Genomic DNA, 17,729 nt, shown 5'->3' with positions numbered 1-17,729 from the left:
CACTTTACTGCGTTACCTCTCGCCTTGCTTGCATGCCTCATCCGGCCCGTATTCAGTGTGATATTTCAGTATATTCAGCGAGTTCTCAGCCCTACTTTGATCGGGATGTTATTTCGGCATTTGGGCCACAAGCCATGTGCATATTCATTTTAAAACATATGAGTGTTAGAGTAATTGGTCTCTAATTGATATACAATGCCACCACAATATTCACTTGTTCTTTCATTTTGTGACGTACTTCACGGTTTAAGACAGCGGTGACAGCCGCCTTGTTGGAAGGGCTCCTGCGGCGAAATAGAGGCACCGTGGAAAGCAACAGGCGTTTTTCAGGCAGCAGGCATTGGTTGGTTCTATCGCGATCACGGGCACCGTTAGTGGATATGTAAGCCGAAATGCAGCCATGTGTTCCAGTTTCGTATTCTGTAACGGTGATCCCAAAGCAGTGGACGATACTCCGACGAGTTGTCTCAGTGACTAAGCGGCGACCCCTACTCGCACCGCGCTCTGGATCTCGTTCATGGTGCGCTGGGCGGAGTCGTCGATGCGCTCCTTGATGTTCGGGTTCACATCGATGCCCTCGACGATATGCCATTCCTTGTTCTCGATGCGTACGGGAAAGCTGTAGACGATTCCTTTGGGCACGCCGTACGCACCGTTGCTGACGACGCCCATGGAGACCCACGTGCCTTCAGGGGTACCCTGCGGCATGGAGGTCACCACTTGTTGTCTTAGAAAACTGGGACCATATATTTTGATCAGTCGCCTGCGTTTACAGCACGTTTACGGCACACTTCTTTTATTGGACAAGCAGAAGCAGTACGAACGATTGAAGATTGCGGGTGTAATACTAGCGCCATTTTCGTCGACTATCGCTGGTGTTCATACACAGAGTATTCAGTGATTAAAACCGATTCATCCGCGTCACCATTACGTTGATATGAGCTGATTTGTCAAACACCCACGATTTCACAGCCCTGGATGGCATAAGTTGATAAAACTAGGAACAAAATCGTGGAAAACCTGAAAAAGCCAACTATGCGGTCCTCTGTTCATGTGAGGGGAGCATAACTGTATACTGCTTTTTCCACCTACAGCAGAGGGCCCTATCATGCTATGTCAATGAACAGCGGGCTATCAAAAACCCCATCTCTTGTTCTGAAATGATCGCTGTAACTTATTTGCCCACTTGCACGCCCACCGCTGCGCGACCATGGCCATAGAGTTTTCTACAATAAGTAGTAGGCAGTGGCGTAGCCAGAAATTTTGTTCGGGGGGGGGGGCTCAGGTTGCAGCGCGGCCTCCTCCTTATAGAATTTGTCGTGGGATCAAATGCATGAATAATAACTGCATTGCCAATTTCATTGTGTCTTAGATGCTGCAAACGAATTATTGAACGCTATGCACTGTCCATTAAAATATGTATGGTTTCATAAAAGAGTATATTCGTATGCCCCCAAAATTGTGGCAGAAATAACTGATATCAATGCTTCCGTGTTTTTTTGTCTAATTAATAGGTAAAGAAAACATCACATAAACTTTAGAACTATTGACCCTTTTCGCGGAACAGTTTGTTTTAGAAAAACGAGATGGCGCTCACGGCGGCGCGCCATACCTCTCCTCAGCGACCGCGCACGAATACGAAACCATTACCGCTTCTACCTTCCTTCTGTGCGATCAGCTGTCGGAAATGCAACTGAGTTTTCGCTAACACACTGTGCTCCAATCATGCCAGATTGAATAATGTGGATAGAAGACGTGTGCAGTAGTTGACTGCAAAAATTGTGACTGGCATGTTAAGGAACAGAATGAATCTGTGTGGCGAAGTTCGCGGACCGCTGCTGCAACTGTCCGAACGTGCTACCGGCACTTCGAGATGTACGGCTTTCCTCGAGGATACAGAAACAATGACAAAGGGAGTAGCGCCGCTTCCTGTCATAGTAAGTTTCGCGCACGTTATCTATACACATCTGTCCAAATGGCAGGGAAACTTACGCCACTCTATCGCCGACGTAACAAGAATAAGTGAATGGACGCACACTTGAATATATTGTCACGAAGATAATTATAACGAGCTTGCCGAAAGAGAACAGCCTTCTTTTATGATGGCCGACACTCAAGAGAACGCGCGCACACCTGCGCCCTTCGTCGTCTTCTCTCTGGCGATCTTGTGCCTGTAGTGGGCAGCTGACTTATCACGATCGGTGCCTGTAGTGGGCAGCTTACTTCGCGTCATTACTCCCCACGTGAAAAGCGACCGTCCCGGTCGCCGGTTGGAGAGGGTAAAGGGCGACAGAGAGCGTGGGAGAGAGTTGATCAGAGGGGCACTTCTTCGCGGGCGTAGTACGGCTTCATACGTACTACGTGCACAATCTCGACTCGTGCTCGCCGTCGGCTCGAGCTCATATTGGTACTCTGAGGGACGACCTCGTAGTTCACGTCGCTGAGTCGCCTGACGATCTTGTACGGGCCAAAGTATCGGCGCAGTAATTTTTCTGACAGCCCCTGATGACGGACGGGTGTCCACACCCAAACATAGTCGCCGGGTTCGTACTGGATGTGCCTTCGGCCACTGTTGTAACGGCGGGCGTCGGTACTCTGCTGGTTGCGGATGCGGTTGCGAGCAAGCTGTCGAGCTTCTTCGGCTTTCTGGATGATGTCGTCAGCGTTGTCACTTCTTGTGGTTCCGTTGTCTACCGGGAGCATGGCGTCTAAAGGTGTTGTTACGCAGCGCCCATAAACCAGTTCAAATGGTGTGAATCGGGTGGTTTCCTGCACGGCCGTATTGTATGCAAATGTCACGTATGGTAAAATTTGGTCCCATGACTTGTGCTCTACGTCAACGTACATGGAGATCATATCGGCCGTAGTTCTGTTGAGGCGCTCGGTTAGTCCATTAGTTTGTGGGTGATAGGCCGTGGTTTTCCGATGATTGGTGTGGGTCAGCGTGACGATCTCTTGCATTAAGTCAGCAGTAAACGCAGTTCCTCGATCGGTTATTAAGATTGAAGGGGCCCCATGACGTAGTACGATTTCATGGACAAAAAACATCGCGACTTCTGCTATAGCGGTTCCGCGGGGCACAGCTTTGGTTTCTGCGTACCTCCTTAGGTAGTCCTGTTGCGACGACTATCCATTTGTTTCCTGTGGACGACGTAGGGAACGGACCGAGGAGGTCCATTCCCACCTGTTGAAACGGTGCTGGAGGAGGGTCCAGGGGTTGCAGAAGACCAGTAGGTTTCAAAGGTGGAACCATGCGCCGTTGACAATCACGGCAGCTTCTCACGTAGCGCTGAACCGACGAGAATAGTTGTGGCCAGTAATACTTTTGACGTATGCGCGCTAACGTCCTGGCGAAGCCTAAGTGTCCGGCACACGGGTCGTCATGACACGCCTGCAGTACTTCTTCGCGCAGTGAAACCGGGACGACAAGAAGGAACGTTTCTTGGCTGTTTTCGGAGTTCTTTTTGTAGAGCACGTCGTTCCGGAGGCAGTAAGAAGTCAGACCGCGTGACATCGGTCGTGGGACAACAACGTCGGCTCCCTGAAGGTATCTAATGAGGGGAAGCAATGTACTGTCTGCACGTTGGAGGTCAGCCATCTCGACAGTGTCCACTACACCGAGAAACGGAAAATCTTGCTCTACGTCACAGGGCTTCCAAGGTATAGGTGCACGTAAGAGGCAGTCAGCGTCGCCGTGCTTCTGTCCGGATCGATATACCACTGTGACGTCGTACTCCTGAAGGCGGAGGCTCCAACGAGCGAGGCGGCCTGAAGGGTCCCTAAGACTCGCAAGCCAACACAGTGAGTGGTGGTCACTTATTACGCGAAAAAGGTGGCCGTAAAGGTAGGGTCGGAACTTGCCGATGGCCCAAACGACAGCTAGACACTCCTTTTCAGTCCTGGAATAGTTGACCTCTGCCTTTGTGAGGCTGCGGCTCGCGTAGGCTAGTACTCGTTCGGCGCCGTCTTGCCACTGAACGAGTATAGCACCGAGCCCCACGTTGCTGGCGTCTGTGTGGATTTCTGTGTCAGCCTTGTCGTCGAAATGCGCGAGTACGGGGGCTGTTTGCAGTCGCTTCCGCAATTCTGTAAAGGCTTCCTGTTGTTCTTCCGTCCACTCGAAGGGTACATCTTGGCGTGTGAGTCTCGTTAATGGTTCGGCGATCCTTGAAAACCCCTCGACAAAACGACGGTAGTAGGCGCAGAGACCTAAGAATCGCTGAACTGCCTTCTTGTCTGTTGGACGCGGGAACTCAGCGACGGCAGCTAGCTTCTCGGGGTCTGGCCGAACACCGCGGGGGCTGACTACGTGTCCGAGAAACTTTAGCTCCTGAAAGCCAAAATGACATTTCTCAGGCTTGATAGTCAGATTTGCTTTGCTGATTGCGAGGAGTACATTCTTGAGTCGTTCGAGATGTTCATCAAACGTTCTGGAAAACACCACAACGTCGTCTAAGTAGACTAAGTACGTCTGCCATTTCAGTCCAGAGAGAACAGTGTCCATCATCCGCTGAAATGTGGCAGGTGCGGAACACAGGCCGAATGGGAGGACTTTAAATTCATATAATCCATCAGGAGTCACAAATGCCGTTTTTTCGCGGTCACGCTCATCTACTTCGATCTGCCAGTACCCAGACTTAAGATCCAACGAGGTGAAAAATTGGGCGTGGCGTAGACGGTCCAGAGCGTCATCGATCCGTGGCAGAGGATAAACGTCGCGTTTGGTGACACTGTTAAGCCGTCTGTAGTCTACGCAGAAGCGTAGTGTGTTGTCCTTCTTTTTGACTAAAACGACGGGTGACGCCCATGGACTTATGGACGGCTGAATCACGTCATCATCTAACATTTCTTGAACCTGGCGCTTTATCACCTCCCTTTCCGTAGGCGCAACGCGGTAAGGATGCTGACGAACGGGGCGTGCTGACTCGTCCGTAGGAATGCGATGCTTCGTAACGGAGGTGCGCCGTACTTTAGACTCGGTAGAGAAACAGCCAGAAAAGTCGTTGATAAGGTCCAGTAGCTGTTGTTTCTGTCGTTCCGATAAGCTCGGGTTAATCTGAATGCGATCGCTCAGGTTGGCCTCTATCGATGAATTAGGGGAAGCAGTTTCTAGCGAGGCGACATCAGTGAAGGCAGCAATTTGATGGAGGAAGGCGACAGCTGTGCCTTGCGGTAAGTGCTGGTATTCGTTGCTGAAGTTTGTCAGCAGGACTAATGAGCGTCTGTGCTGAAGCTGAACGAGGCCCCGTGCAATGCAGATGTTCCGCTCATGGATTAACGGAATGTTTGCCTCGGCGATGCCCTCATAGCCGTCGAATGCGTCGCACGTAACCAGGGTCAGTAGGCTGCTTCTTGGCGGTACCGTTATGCTGTCTTCGACGATGCGCAAGGCGTTTTCGGTGGGATTCTCGTCGCCAGCGTCGCTTGCTATAGCTTTTGCCGTAGAGAACGTCACGCTCGATTTTTCCAGGTTAATTATGGCTCCATTCGCCTGTAGAAAGTCCATGCCGAGTATCAAGTCCCTCGAGCAGCTGGGCAGAATAATGAAGACGCCGACGTACGTAACTCCACAAATATTTACCCGAGCGGTGCATCTGCCCACAGGAATTAATAGATGCCCTCCAGCAGTACGGACATGCGACCCAGTCCACTGCGTAAAAACTTTCTTTAACTTTGACGCAAGCTCTCTGCTCATAATCGAGCTGTCCGCACCAGTGTCAATTAAAGCAGTAACTTCTTCATCGTCTATGGTAACCAGTATGTCTGACGTTACCACTTGCCTTTGGGCACTGGAGTGTGACTGAACGTCGGTGCTTTGTCGTCGTTGTCGTCGTGATGGAGGATATTCGAAGCGCTCGGCGTCAGCGGCCTCACCTCCGGAGGTCGCTGGACTCAGTTTTCCGGGTTTGCAGGGCTGGGTGAACGACGCCTACGAGCGTCTCGATGAAATGAGGGACTTGGCGATCGGTATCGAGCAGGCGATGCAGAACGGGGCTCGTGCCTTCGCTGTTTGAATGAACTGTCGCGACTCGCGATGAAGTTCTCTATCTCCATCGGGCGCTGACCAGGTCGTGGACGAGGTGCACCTGGAGGGAACCCGCGGAGGCCCACTCGTCGATAGGGGCACATCCTGTAGACGTGGCCAGCCTCTCCGCAATGAAAACATAGGGACCTGAGGTCAGGAGCCCGCCAAACGTCGCTTTTTCGGGGCCTCGACTCCTCGATGGACGATGGACTGCGACGCCTGAACACTACTTCAGTCTGTTCGGATGGGCGCATGACGTTTGAGGGGCCGTACAGCGACGGTCGTCGTACGGCGTCCGCATAAGTCATTCGGACGGGCTCCCGCTGTTGTGGTACCTCGTAGCGTTCAGGAGCTTGGACGGCTTGCCTAATCTCGTCGCGCACTATCTCCGCCACAGAAATTCGGGCTGTCGGCGCGTCGGTTAGCTGCATTTTGTGGAGCTCTTCTCTTACCACAGCCCTGATCAATTCGCGTAAGTCCTCGAGGTGGTTTTCCGAGGTCATGCTAGAGGGGCTGTGTGAAAGTTCCATCACGTTGCGGTTGTATTGTCTGGCACGCTGTCGAAGGGCCCTTTCCATTGCTGTCGCTTCAGCAAGGAAGTCTGCAAGTGTTGTCGGCGGATTCCGAATAAGTCCAGCAAAGATCTCTTGCTTTACACCTCGCATCAAATGTCGCACCTTCTTGTCTTCGGTCATTGAGGCATCCGCACGTCTGAACAGCCGAGCCATGTCTTCAGTACACGTGGTGACGCTCTCGTTCGGGGCTTGGAATCTTGCCTGTATTGCCAGCTCCGCTCGCTCCTTCCTGTCCATGTTGGAGTATGTGGCGACCAGCTGCTGTCGGAATTCGTGCCAAGAAGTCAATGTCGTTTCATGGTTATGGAACCACGTCCTCGCGGAGTCTTGGAGCGCGAAGTACACGTTGCGCAACTTGCGGTCTTCGTTCCATCCGTTGCATTCGGCGACCCGCTCGAAATGGTCTAGCCAATCTTCCACGTCTTCAGTAGCATCTCCGTGGAACGCAATCGGCGTCTGTGGCTGGTTGAAGATGATCTGCGCCGGCGAAACAGCCGCAGCAGCAGGAGGCTGTGGGCTCAGGTTCATCGTCCGGATACGATCGGGCAACAGACCGTGCTCAGGTTGGAGCCCTTGAAGACGGCGGCTGGTGCGTACGTGCACAGGAGTAATCTCTCCCGGACTACTCACTGGGGATGAGTCAGGGGTACGCTGCGTCTCCGGCAATGGTATCATATACTCCGCACCTCCACCAGTAAAATGTCACGAAGATAATTATAACGAGCTTGCCGAAAGAGAACAGCCTTCTTTTATGATGGCCGACACTCAAGAGAACGCGCGCACACCTGCGCCCTTCGTCGTCTTCTCTCTGGCGATCTTGTGCCTGTAGTGGGCAGCTGACTTATCACGATCGGTGCCTGTAGTGGGCAGCTTACTTCGCGTCAATATGCGCATAGTATACACACGATAAATGACGGACTACACCTATGGCGCACCAATGGTCGAAGCTGAATGTTTCGTGACGGTCCACAAGAGTAAGCAAGTTACTAGCTGTAATATATAATTGCTACAAGATACGTATTACAATGTACAAAACAGCTATGTTTCAAGCCTTGTGCGCAGCAAAAACAAATCTATCGGATTCAGAACTGAGCACACCCGCGAGCGATTAGGCAGAAAATAATCAGATAGTGGCCGCACCGAGGAACTTCACTGAGTCAGAAACTGAAAAGCCACTGCTTCAAAATATTTGCCGAATAAAGAACAAAGAGCAAAACACACTAATCCTGACTGAATTCATAATCGCAACGCTTGGAATGCATATTTAGCCCCGCTTTTAGAAGAAGCACCATATACACTGCTTGCGCCGTTTGGACATAGCTTAATCAGCTCCGAAAGCGCTTTTGCATGTTCTCTGAAGCTGCAGGTGATCAAAGCTTCGTGTCGTCCACCTAGTCACCGTCTACGATATCTCCGAAAACAGAGGTTTTCTAAGCCGCGCCGGCGTCATACACTTCCATTGTAAACACGGAGGCAACGGAGGCAGTTGAGGCAAGCAATGGACGCGTCTCCACGTGATCAAATATGGCAGCGCCTACGGGATCGCCGCGAAAAGGGCCAATATCAGTACGAAACCAGCAAAGCAATGCATGCAGCTTATATGAAAAACGTAAAGGCCATGAAATGAATAAGTTGAGGACAAATATTTTGATGAATCTTTGTCATTCAAGAACCTTGTTTACATTTTTCTACATATGCAACGGCCAGGAAGAAACCTCAATGATGCTATCCCTCGTTGCAATCGATTGCGCAGGAGCAGCTGTAATTCGTCGTGTATTGTAATTACACCGAGATAATACTCGCAGCAGTGAGTACAAATAAAAAGTGGGAGTTCTGCAAAATATATATTAGAAATGCGAAGATAGAATGGAATATACAAATGCGAAGATACAACTCGCTAAAGGGCAAAAAAAGAGTCGCTGGAAACAAATTTCACTGCTTGTATACACAAAACCTCGCAATAAGACATTTAAGAATACGTATGAGTCTCCTATAAATCTACGTATTTAAGCTAACGTCAGTGTATATAATGCGTCAAATAAGACAAATAAACATGTTGCTCAGTCACAGATAGGTAAACTTTGCGCACAGAAAGACAAATGATCTAGGCAAGAACATAACTATGATCGCAGAAATCGTGATATGTACTTGGGCCATGCAGTGGTCGCGACAGTGCCATGTGGGTAGAATAATAGAGGAATAATGCATAAATCAGTACTAAAATGTGTAATTTAACTACCTGCACAACGCCAACAATTATTCTGCACCCAAAATTAAAGGAGGGTATTCCTTCGTTTCAAAAAAGAAATAAAAGCAGGTAGCTGAAAATGAAAGAAAAGGACAAACGAAGGCCACAGATGATGCGGCAAGTTGAACTACCCAATATCCGAGTGTGTTTTTGGCGAACGCCGCGTGGGCCGGGCTTTCAATGAGCAAGGTCGGTCAAAATTGGTTATTGTTATCCTCGTAATTTTTGTATTCGCGTGATAATTGTGATCAGGATGCTAACTGCTAGAATAAACGGCGAAAATTTCTGCGGTTTTAAAAGCTAATGAACGGTCATACGTTTTCATAATTAAGAAGTTATGGACCTGAAGGAACAGTGATTTTTACTTGCATTGATTTTCGCTGCTTCGCTATCTAAAGGACAAACTTCTCTCAGCGAGAAAGTTGAGCGAAGCGGTCAATGACTTCGGACACGCTGATGCCGACGTTTCTGTGGGTGTATAGAAGCGCCAGCCTAACCATGCGTTCCACAGACATTGTAGAACGCAAGTAGTTTTTTAGTAAACTCTTGTTAAAAAATTATTCTCTCTGTGCTGGCAGTGGTCACTGGAAGGGTGACTAGAAGCTGCAGCAGTATTTACACATTTACATAGAACCTGCTGTCTCAGTGAGATATGGGCATCTATTCCGGTGCTAAAACCTAAAACACTCCCTTGATGTCGTTGGCATACTTGTTTAGGTAGCTTGCAGAAACAGTAGGCTGTTCGATTCCAGCCTTATCCGTCGTTTTGTCAGGAACTACAGAGAAGCAGCCTGCTTTTGAATCTATGCTTTCTTTGATAGTGTCACCGCAAATTTCTATGATTTGGTTTTGTGCGTCTGGGCTTCAATACGAGGCAATACTGGGGTAACTTTCTAAATGGTTCTTCAGATATATATCTCCACAATCAGCTCGCATGCGAAGAAGCGCTCTGAAAATACCTGTATTTTCAGCAGGGGCATTGCTTAAGTCCATAGGGCCCCTGTCCCTGTGGCCACGGAGAGTCAGACCTTGTCGCCCGCAAGAAAAAAAAAATCCTATGTAATAGGCCGTTTACTTTCTTCTGTTTTCTCATATTTTACTTTGCCTGCCCTGGTCCAGCTGATCAATCACATTGGGCACGCTTCCTGAAAATGTTTTGGAGAAAATTATCAGCTGCTAGTTGACAGTCACGGTGATATTTAGTATTTGCGTGTGTGTGGGAGATTGCGAGCGCGCCCTTCCATTTATGGAACGGCTTGGACACGAGCGTTCCAGTGCGCGCATGTTGATCCAAGTTAATAAGAACATTAACCCCATAAAGTTCTAGAATTGAAAATCTTTTAAAGCATGCCTTTGGAAATGTCAGCGCACCTTTCGCGTCAAAAGTTTATGAGAGCGTTATACCCATAAAGGTTCGTAATTGAAATCCATGCGCTCCGTATATTCCGCGGCCGCTGCGAGATGCCGCAACGCGCCCGCTCGCTATCGAAAAGCCGTTGAAAGTTTGTGCTCGGATGGGGCTCCTTGCTTTACGTGACTCCAGGTGCAAGGGCGTTGTCACAAAATCCAGCCCGAGTGCGCAATGTTTTTGCCGAAATATCTTTTCGAGCGTGAAAAGGACATTGTAGACAAAATAAAGCATGATTGCCGGCGTCGGTGGTAGTTTTAGTCGGCGGTGTATGCCAGCACAAAAAAATTTCGGGGAGGGGCTGAAGCCCCATCAGCCCCCCCCCCCCCCCCCCCCTCCCCCTGGCTACGCGCCTGGTAGTAGGGCGGATTCTCGCTGTGCAATCGTTCAGCCATCACGGGAATGACGTTATGTACATGGATTTGTCTGATCTTCGCGCTTGTAGCTTCGGACGTTCTTATGGCTTCGTTTATTACGCTTTATCTGCCTTCATTGGCCTAAATTTCAAAAGCAATCCACACTTTCCTAAATGTAGAAGATGATAAGACTGCGAGCAAGCATAATCACTCCTAATTGCAGGGTTCCGCCTGCCGAGGTGGCAGAATTGAGACGCGTCAAGCATTTCATCGCGCTGGCTTGCCCCAGGTTAATTCTTATGAGTGTTGATGCCACTTGTCGGTGCATGCATCGGTGACGTAATGGCTTCAATATCGGACTTCCGTGTTAGAGCTCTCGTTTTCTAATCCGGCTGTCTTACAATGTTACTAATGTTTTTTTTAATTATCTATTACGCAGTAAATTGTTGAATATGAGAAGTTTGCAAAGTCGCGAAGTCGTTTGAAACCAGAAGGAGGGAGTTAGGGCAAATGCATGTATACTAAACGTCATTCCCATGTTGACTTAACCACTCCGCTTGCTGGTCCCGTAGATACTAACGCCAAAGTACCTTCTAGTAATTGGTCTATGAAACTCTATGCCCAGGACACTGCTAGTCTGCTCAAAAACAGCAGTCCCTTAATGCCTTCATAGAAAATGTTTCAAACGTGGGAAAGTGTGGTGCGTTCCTATCTCTGCGCAGCTTACATTTGAGCGAATTGAGAAAAGCGTTGGAAAAAAACAAAACAAGAACATGCGCTACTGTCTACTCACCATCACCATCAACTCTCTACAACTCTGTGACAAAGCTTACATTTGTCGCTATGCTTGTTATCTTTTTATCCCTTATGGTTAGCGCAACTGCGCATGCACGTTCTCACGCCGCATAGTCGGTGGAACCTCTTGAAAAATTAACGCTTGAGACTCGTCTCCAGTGTTTCCTTCTTGTCATATGTTCATTTTCATGTTTTGAAACACGTCAGGTAATTCCCAAACAGACCATCAGCGAGTGGTTTAGGGTATATTCCTACCTGCCACCAGTCGCGCATGTGGTCACAGGCCGCCTTGCCCTTGGAGAGGGACGGGTACTTGGAGCGTGCGTTGTGCACTTCGCGGGCGCGGTTGTTGACGACATCGATGAACTCGCCGCTTAGGTACGTCTCGTCCTTGAGGGTCTCGGTGACCGGGAGCAGGGCGTCCCGGTGCAGGAAGACGGCGTTGTAGGCGTCCGGCACTCGGCCGTAGCCTCCCCAGACGACGACGTTGCGGACCTTGTTTGGCGCCACTGCAAGCTTGGAGGCGATCTGGGCAAGCGCCTGGTGGCGGAAAGGTTCATACGGAGACTGCCGCGGCGCAGTCTTGTATAAAGATGTTTTTCAGCTTCGGCGTAAAGTTCAATGCTGCAAAAGTGTGATCTCGGCCATGCGCCACGTTCAATGGGGAGGTCGCAGCTTTTTGTATTTCTTTAATTTGATTCAGGTTTCCCAAATATTCTGTAGAGAAACGTGTTATTAAATGCTTGGCATTTCGACTTATCTGAATTCAAGTAAATTTGGTACATAAAATAGACAATGGCCTATTATGTTCTGTATATGTTGGTGCATTGTCACTTCGGCGCAAGATCAAGGTCAGTCTGGTCAGAATTATCGGCTGCAATGCTTCCATAGGAAAAGGCCTGAACGTCGTTTTTTCCCCTTATAATGTATGCTTTTTCCATAGTATATGTGTGCGAAAAATACGCGTAAGAGCCGTAATACTCACAGCAGGCAGACCATTTTTAATACTTTAAGCAACTTATTTTTTAGCGGGAGGGTGTGAAAACGATACAGTACGAACATTCAATGGCTAACCTAAATAATGGACATATAACAAACATGTGAATAGTTGTATGAAAAACGCTGATATGGACCGACAAATATGCCCGGATCCAAATTGACCAAGTACAAAATGAATCACTTTACCGTCCGTCATTCCTATGTAATTAGAGCAGTCACATTGAATTTTGATTTTTTTTTCGCAGCCTCATTAGCGTAGCACAGGACTCCATACCTGATTGTGTTCGAGCCTTGTGAGCGCAGAGATGTTGCGGCTGTCTATAGAAGGTGCACTATCGATGCAAGCGAATGCGTTGATAGCAACCTGGCAGCCGCAGACGACCACCTTGACGGACCTCTTGGCATACTTCTCGAGGGCGGCGCCGTAGCGGCGGAAAAGCTGGACTCCTTGATCGACGGGCGCGTTTTGAGTCTCGTACAGGAGGAAGGCGGCGTCGATGCCCGTGAAGGCCGAGTCATCCACGGTCGTCATTAGGACCTTTGAAAATAAAACAACAACGATCTATGTGGCTTAGTTTCAGCTGGTTTATTACGCATGAAGTTCCCGGGCAACATCAAGAGTCGTGATTGAGAAAAAATATGGTGAGATTATCATTATTAAATAACGGCAGCTGATGGGCTCTGGAGGAAACGTTATCGCAGCTTTCGGCAAGAAAACGTGTGATGTTACAATGGAACCTTGTTCTGTTATCTATAAAGCGCGGGAGCAGTGGGATTAGTGCGTTCATGCCGTAGGCAGCTGATTTGTGATAACTTACCCTACGTACACCTTGCAAGTTGAGCTTAACACCGTCGCTGGTGTTTCTTACTCTGAATTTGGTTTTCATGGGCGGAATTTTATCAACGGCCCCACCGTATTGCCAGTGCAAACCTCAGAAGTCGCCAGGATGTCAAACGATGGCGTGCTTCATCGCGTCGAGTGGCCTATCGTTCATTGAACCGACCATCCTTACTGCGCAATCGATGGCGCCACTAACCATGCCAATGGCGGCCAAACAACTCGCCCACTGAAAAGAAATTGCCCCGTTCAGGTGACCCCCACTAGATAGCGTAAACTCGCTCTGCTGCATATTGTTCGCGCCCTCTAGACATGTGTGCTGTGAACTGCAGAAGTCAAGTCACGCGTACGACGGGAGGTAGAACTGTCCGCGACACAGCTTTCGCTCGCTGGCAACTGTAGGGAAACTTGTTTCTGTTCGAGAAGCAAAATATATAGTGGGCTTGTTTACCTCGACGCTTTTGAATCAGAACTTCTGCACGCCGATTACATGCAAGAAGAAACAACAACATGTAATGCTTTCTAGCGCATAGAAATCAGACTGTGCAGATTAAGTTTACGTGCTTGTAACCAAACCTTACTACAGTTGCGTCTTGAGAAGCACCTGAAAAACGCTTCCTCAATGACTTGACTCAAAGGTAGTCACCGTAATAACGGGAACACAAGCCCAGATTTACAAAGCCGTGCATTTATTTACTCCGAACACTCTCACGGCCCGAAGGTACTATGGAGAGGAGTTATTGCTGTCAATAGGAAACAGGGCTTCCTGCAGTACCTTGCAGCCATCTATTGTAGTCAGCGACATAATAGCCAATTTACGGGAGTGGGCAATCCTGTATCAGTGTACCATCAGTACTACTGACCGAAGAAGAAAAAGGGTACCTGCGGAAAATTGGTCTACCAGCCTAGGAAATGGACTGTTGGCGTCACAAGAAAAAATAAAGGCAAGACACTTCATTGGTTGTTTCGTGCTATAAGAAGTGTGAAAACGAATATTAATTGTTAAGTTGCTAGTCTAGCACTGCGTCGTTTGTCGTTTTCCTTTCTGTTCATGCCAGTGCTTTCTGCTGGAAACCTTTCTTGCTATTGTTACGAATGATGTTTATGTATACGGGAGGAAGCCACAGGGAAAGGCCAGCCGGTGCGGAGTACAGCCGAGCTCACGCGCCCCCACTCTACTTCTTCTTTCTCGGGCTCAGACGCGCAGCGCTGCGACATTTTCCCCGGGGTGCAGACGAAGCTAGCTCACTGAGCGAGCTAAGGAGACCTGTCGTGGTACTGCTTAAGTCTGGCCACGTGAACAACTTGCGTCGTGCGTGAACGCCGATTACTTGCCGTCACTTTGGCAATAACATAGTTCACATCACTCAAGCGAGTGGAAGTGCTGGGTACACCCTGGACGATCCTGGACGATCCAGATCTACCGATTCTGCGACGGAGTAGACGCTTGGCCGGGTTACCACCACAGGCAGCGGACATGGCCGATTCCGGAGAAGGCATTGACGACCCCGTCGGTATCAACCCAGACAGCAGTGACACAGGGCAGTCTGGCTACTGGACACCGCTGCGCGAGCCGCCCACCTTGTCGGGGAAGGCGACCGAAGACGTTTATGACTGGCTGAAGCACTACAAAAGAGTGAGTCGCCACAACCACTGAAGCACTGCGAAGCAGCTCGATAACGTGGTTTTCTTTCTCGCTGGAACCGCGCTCCTCTGGTTTGAAAACCAGGAGAACGTGCTAACAAGCTGGGACGATTTTGTAGAAGAATTTACTAAGTGCTTTGGGGACCCCATCTCCAAGAAAAAGAAGGCTGAGCAGACGCTTTCCCGTCGAGCTCAGTTACCTGGCGAAACTTGTACAACCTACATTGAGGCTGTCTTGAAACTATGCGGAATCGTCAGTGCCACCATGTCCGACGAAGACGAAGTAGGGCATCTCTTCAAGGGAATCGCTGAAGATGTACATAATTTTCTTATAACGAAAGAAGACCTTAATACTCTAGCTGACTTGAGGAAACATTGTCGGGCGTTTGAAGCACTGAAAATGAGAAGGATTGTAACAAAGTTCGGACGCTTAGACAATGTCACCACTATTGCAAGTGTGTCGATCCCAGCCCAAGACGACATCTCTGTGATACGGCAAGTGGTTAAAGAAGAGCTCGCACACCTTAAAGTTGTCGACGACGCTCATGTCTGCCATCAGTGTGCATTTGACGAGCGCTCTCATGTGCCACCGGTCACCTGGACACGCCAGGGTTACCGGGAGCCTCGCAGGGCCTATGCTGATTGTGCGGACAGCAGCAACTGGCGACCGCTACCGACAAGTCTGGAACGCCGGCATGCTGCACCACAACGATTTGTTCCGCGGGCGCCTCCCTCCTACAACCAGCCTGCGAGTTCCTTTTCACCCGTGGCACCCATGTCGCCTCCACCAAAAATGTTACGAAAGATGTTTATTTAGAAAATTGAAACAAGGTACGGGAGGAAACCACAGGGAAAGGCCAGCCGGCGCGGAGTACAGCCGAGCTCACGCGCCTCCACTCTACTACTTTTTCTCTGGCTCAGACGCGCAGCGCTGCGACACTATGATAGTCAAGGCAGTGACCAAGGACAACGTTGTTCGTGCGAGCATGAAGCATTGCAAATACGACCACTTATTTTATGAGAAACTTGCGTACGTACAACAAGAAAGGAAGGTCCGTGTAAGATCGGGCAATAGTTGGTGTTATATGCTCTGTTGCAGGAAACGACACAGGAAATAAAGGAAAAAAATTCTAGGTTTCGGCGTGCCTTAACCGCGATATAATTATGAGGCATACCGTATAGCGAGAGGGCTTCGAATAATTTTGACCGCTTGACGTTTTTAACGTGTACCCAATGCACGGTAAACGAGCGTTTCTTGGCATTCCGCCCCCACCGGAATGCGGCCACTGAAGGCCGGGATCGAACTCTCGAGCACAGTAGTGCTAACGCCATAGCCATTGGGTCAAGAAACGAAGAAAGAGCACGAAGAGAGAGCATACAGGAGATGACAATAAACTGTCCTGGGCCCACCTGCCTCAGAAGCGGATAGGTGCAGTCCAGCAGCTCGAGCACGAGTCCCTCGAGCATGCCCATTGTGCCCTTGGCGTCGAGGAGGTGCAGAATGATGGGCTGGTCGTAGCCGAACACGTAGCCCTGAGCCACGGCTGTCGCTATGGTGTGCGCCATCGGGATGGTGGCGTTGGTCACCAGCACACGGAGGTGATCCTTCTTGCGCTCTGCCTTGTCCTCTGCGACCACGATGGCGGATTTGGTTTGCGGCTGCTGCTGTGCCTCCTGCGTTTGCTGCGCCATGCCTTTCTCGGGTGCCCCACCGCGACAAACCGCGCCGCTGCTTTCTGGACCGCGACTGCGGCTCTTTTCTTCTCAGCCTGTGTCGGAACACCCTATTGGCTGCGGCTGTGGTGATGGCAATGGCGGTTGCTGTTGGTGGGCCGCGCAAAAGGCAATATAAAAGAAGAATCAACAAGGGGGGAGGTGTCCATGTAGAAGTAGAAGAAAACAAGGGTGGTCCACATTTCACAGTTAAAGCACTATGTGAAAGCACTTCCCACCTTATGTTGCGTCATGTGTGATGAATCAGCCGTTTAGCCCTGCTTGTTCAAGCTCTGCAGAGTTCTTAAGAGTTTGTCACTTTCATTGCCAATGTATAAGTTTATCTTCATTTACGACTATCTCTCGCAGAGGCGGTAGATAGATAGATAGATAGATAGATAGATAGATAGATAGATAGATAGATAGATAGATAGATAGATAGATAGATAGATAGATAGATAGATAGATAGATAGATAGATAGATAGATAGATAGCAGCGGCAGCTTTGATTTTGTCTCTATTCAGTTTGAATTTATTTCACTACATAAATCCAGACTGTTTTAGTCCAGAATGCCCTATAGCTGTGGACAACGTAGTACTTTAGACCACATGCTCTGGGGATGCCCCACGTTACAGAGGGGCCTGCATCGATGCACTGCAGAGGAGTGGAGCTCTGCTCTTCGGAGCTTCGACCAGTCACGCCAATTTTGGGCTGTCCAGAGAGCCCACGATGCTGCGCTGGAGCTCGGTCTCCCCGTCCCCGTGGGTGCGGCCCGAGAGGGGGCAACGGAGCTTCTCAGGACCTTTATTAAAGTTCTTTGTCCGTCTGTCTATTCAGTTTGATGACATCTACCTCAATAATGCAAAATTAATTCTACTTCGCATTTTAGATGATCTATTACTAGACGATCTGCAGATTCTCCCAGTAACATCATCATTACGACAGAAGCTTCACAGTGTGAAGAAACGTCAGGTGTTGATTTATTTTGCCTTTTTTTGGAGGGCCAGACTTCTTTCCCTTCGACTGCAGGTTTTTATACGCATACTCATGACTGAATTTATGGCAGTTTATAGCGCAACTTCGCTAAATATCAAAATAAAATCACTCCCTCACTTTTTGTTTTTGTT

General features: G+C 49.2%; 1 protein-coding gene across 1 annotated transcript; it reads right to left on the bottom strand.

Moving 5' to 3' along the window:
* Positions 1 to 244: 244 nt before the first annotated feature.
* Positions 245 to 16,646, bottom strand: LOC119456729 (malate dehydrogenase, cytoplasmic). The gene is made up of 4 exons (XM_037718552.2): positions 16,299 to 16,646; positions 12,681 to 12,944; positions 11,663 to 11,947; positions 245 to 699 (listed from the first exon to the last, which is right to left on the bottom strand). Exons 1-4 carry the CDS (start codon positions 16,578 to 16,580, stop codon positions 475 to 477), a joined length of 1,056 nt encoding a protein of 351 aa, XP_037574480.1. The 5' UTR covers positions 16,581 to 16,646; the 3' UTR covers positions 245 to 474.
* Between the last annotated feature and the right edge of the window lie 1,083 nt (positions 16,647 to 17,729).

This window comes from Dermacentor silvarum, chromosome 6 (genome assembly GCF_013339745.2).
Source record: "Dermacentor silvarum isolate Dsil-2018 chromosome 6, BIME_Dsil_1.4, whole genome shotgun sequence".
Taxonomy (NCBI): Eukaryota; Metazoa; Arthropoda; class Arachnida; order Ixodida; family Ixodidae; genus Dermacentor; species Dermacentor silvarum.
Note: the sequence above shows the minus strand (reverse complement) of the source record. Positions and strands in the feature narration are given on the sequence as shown.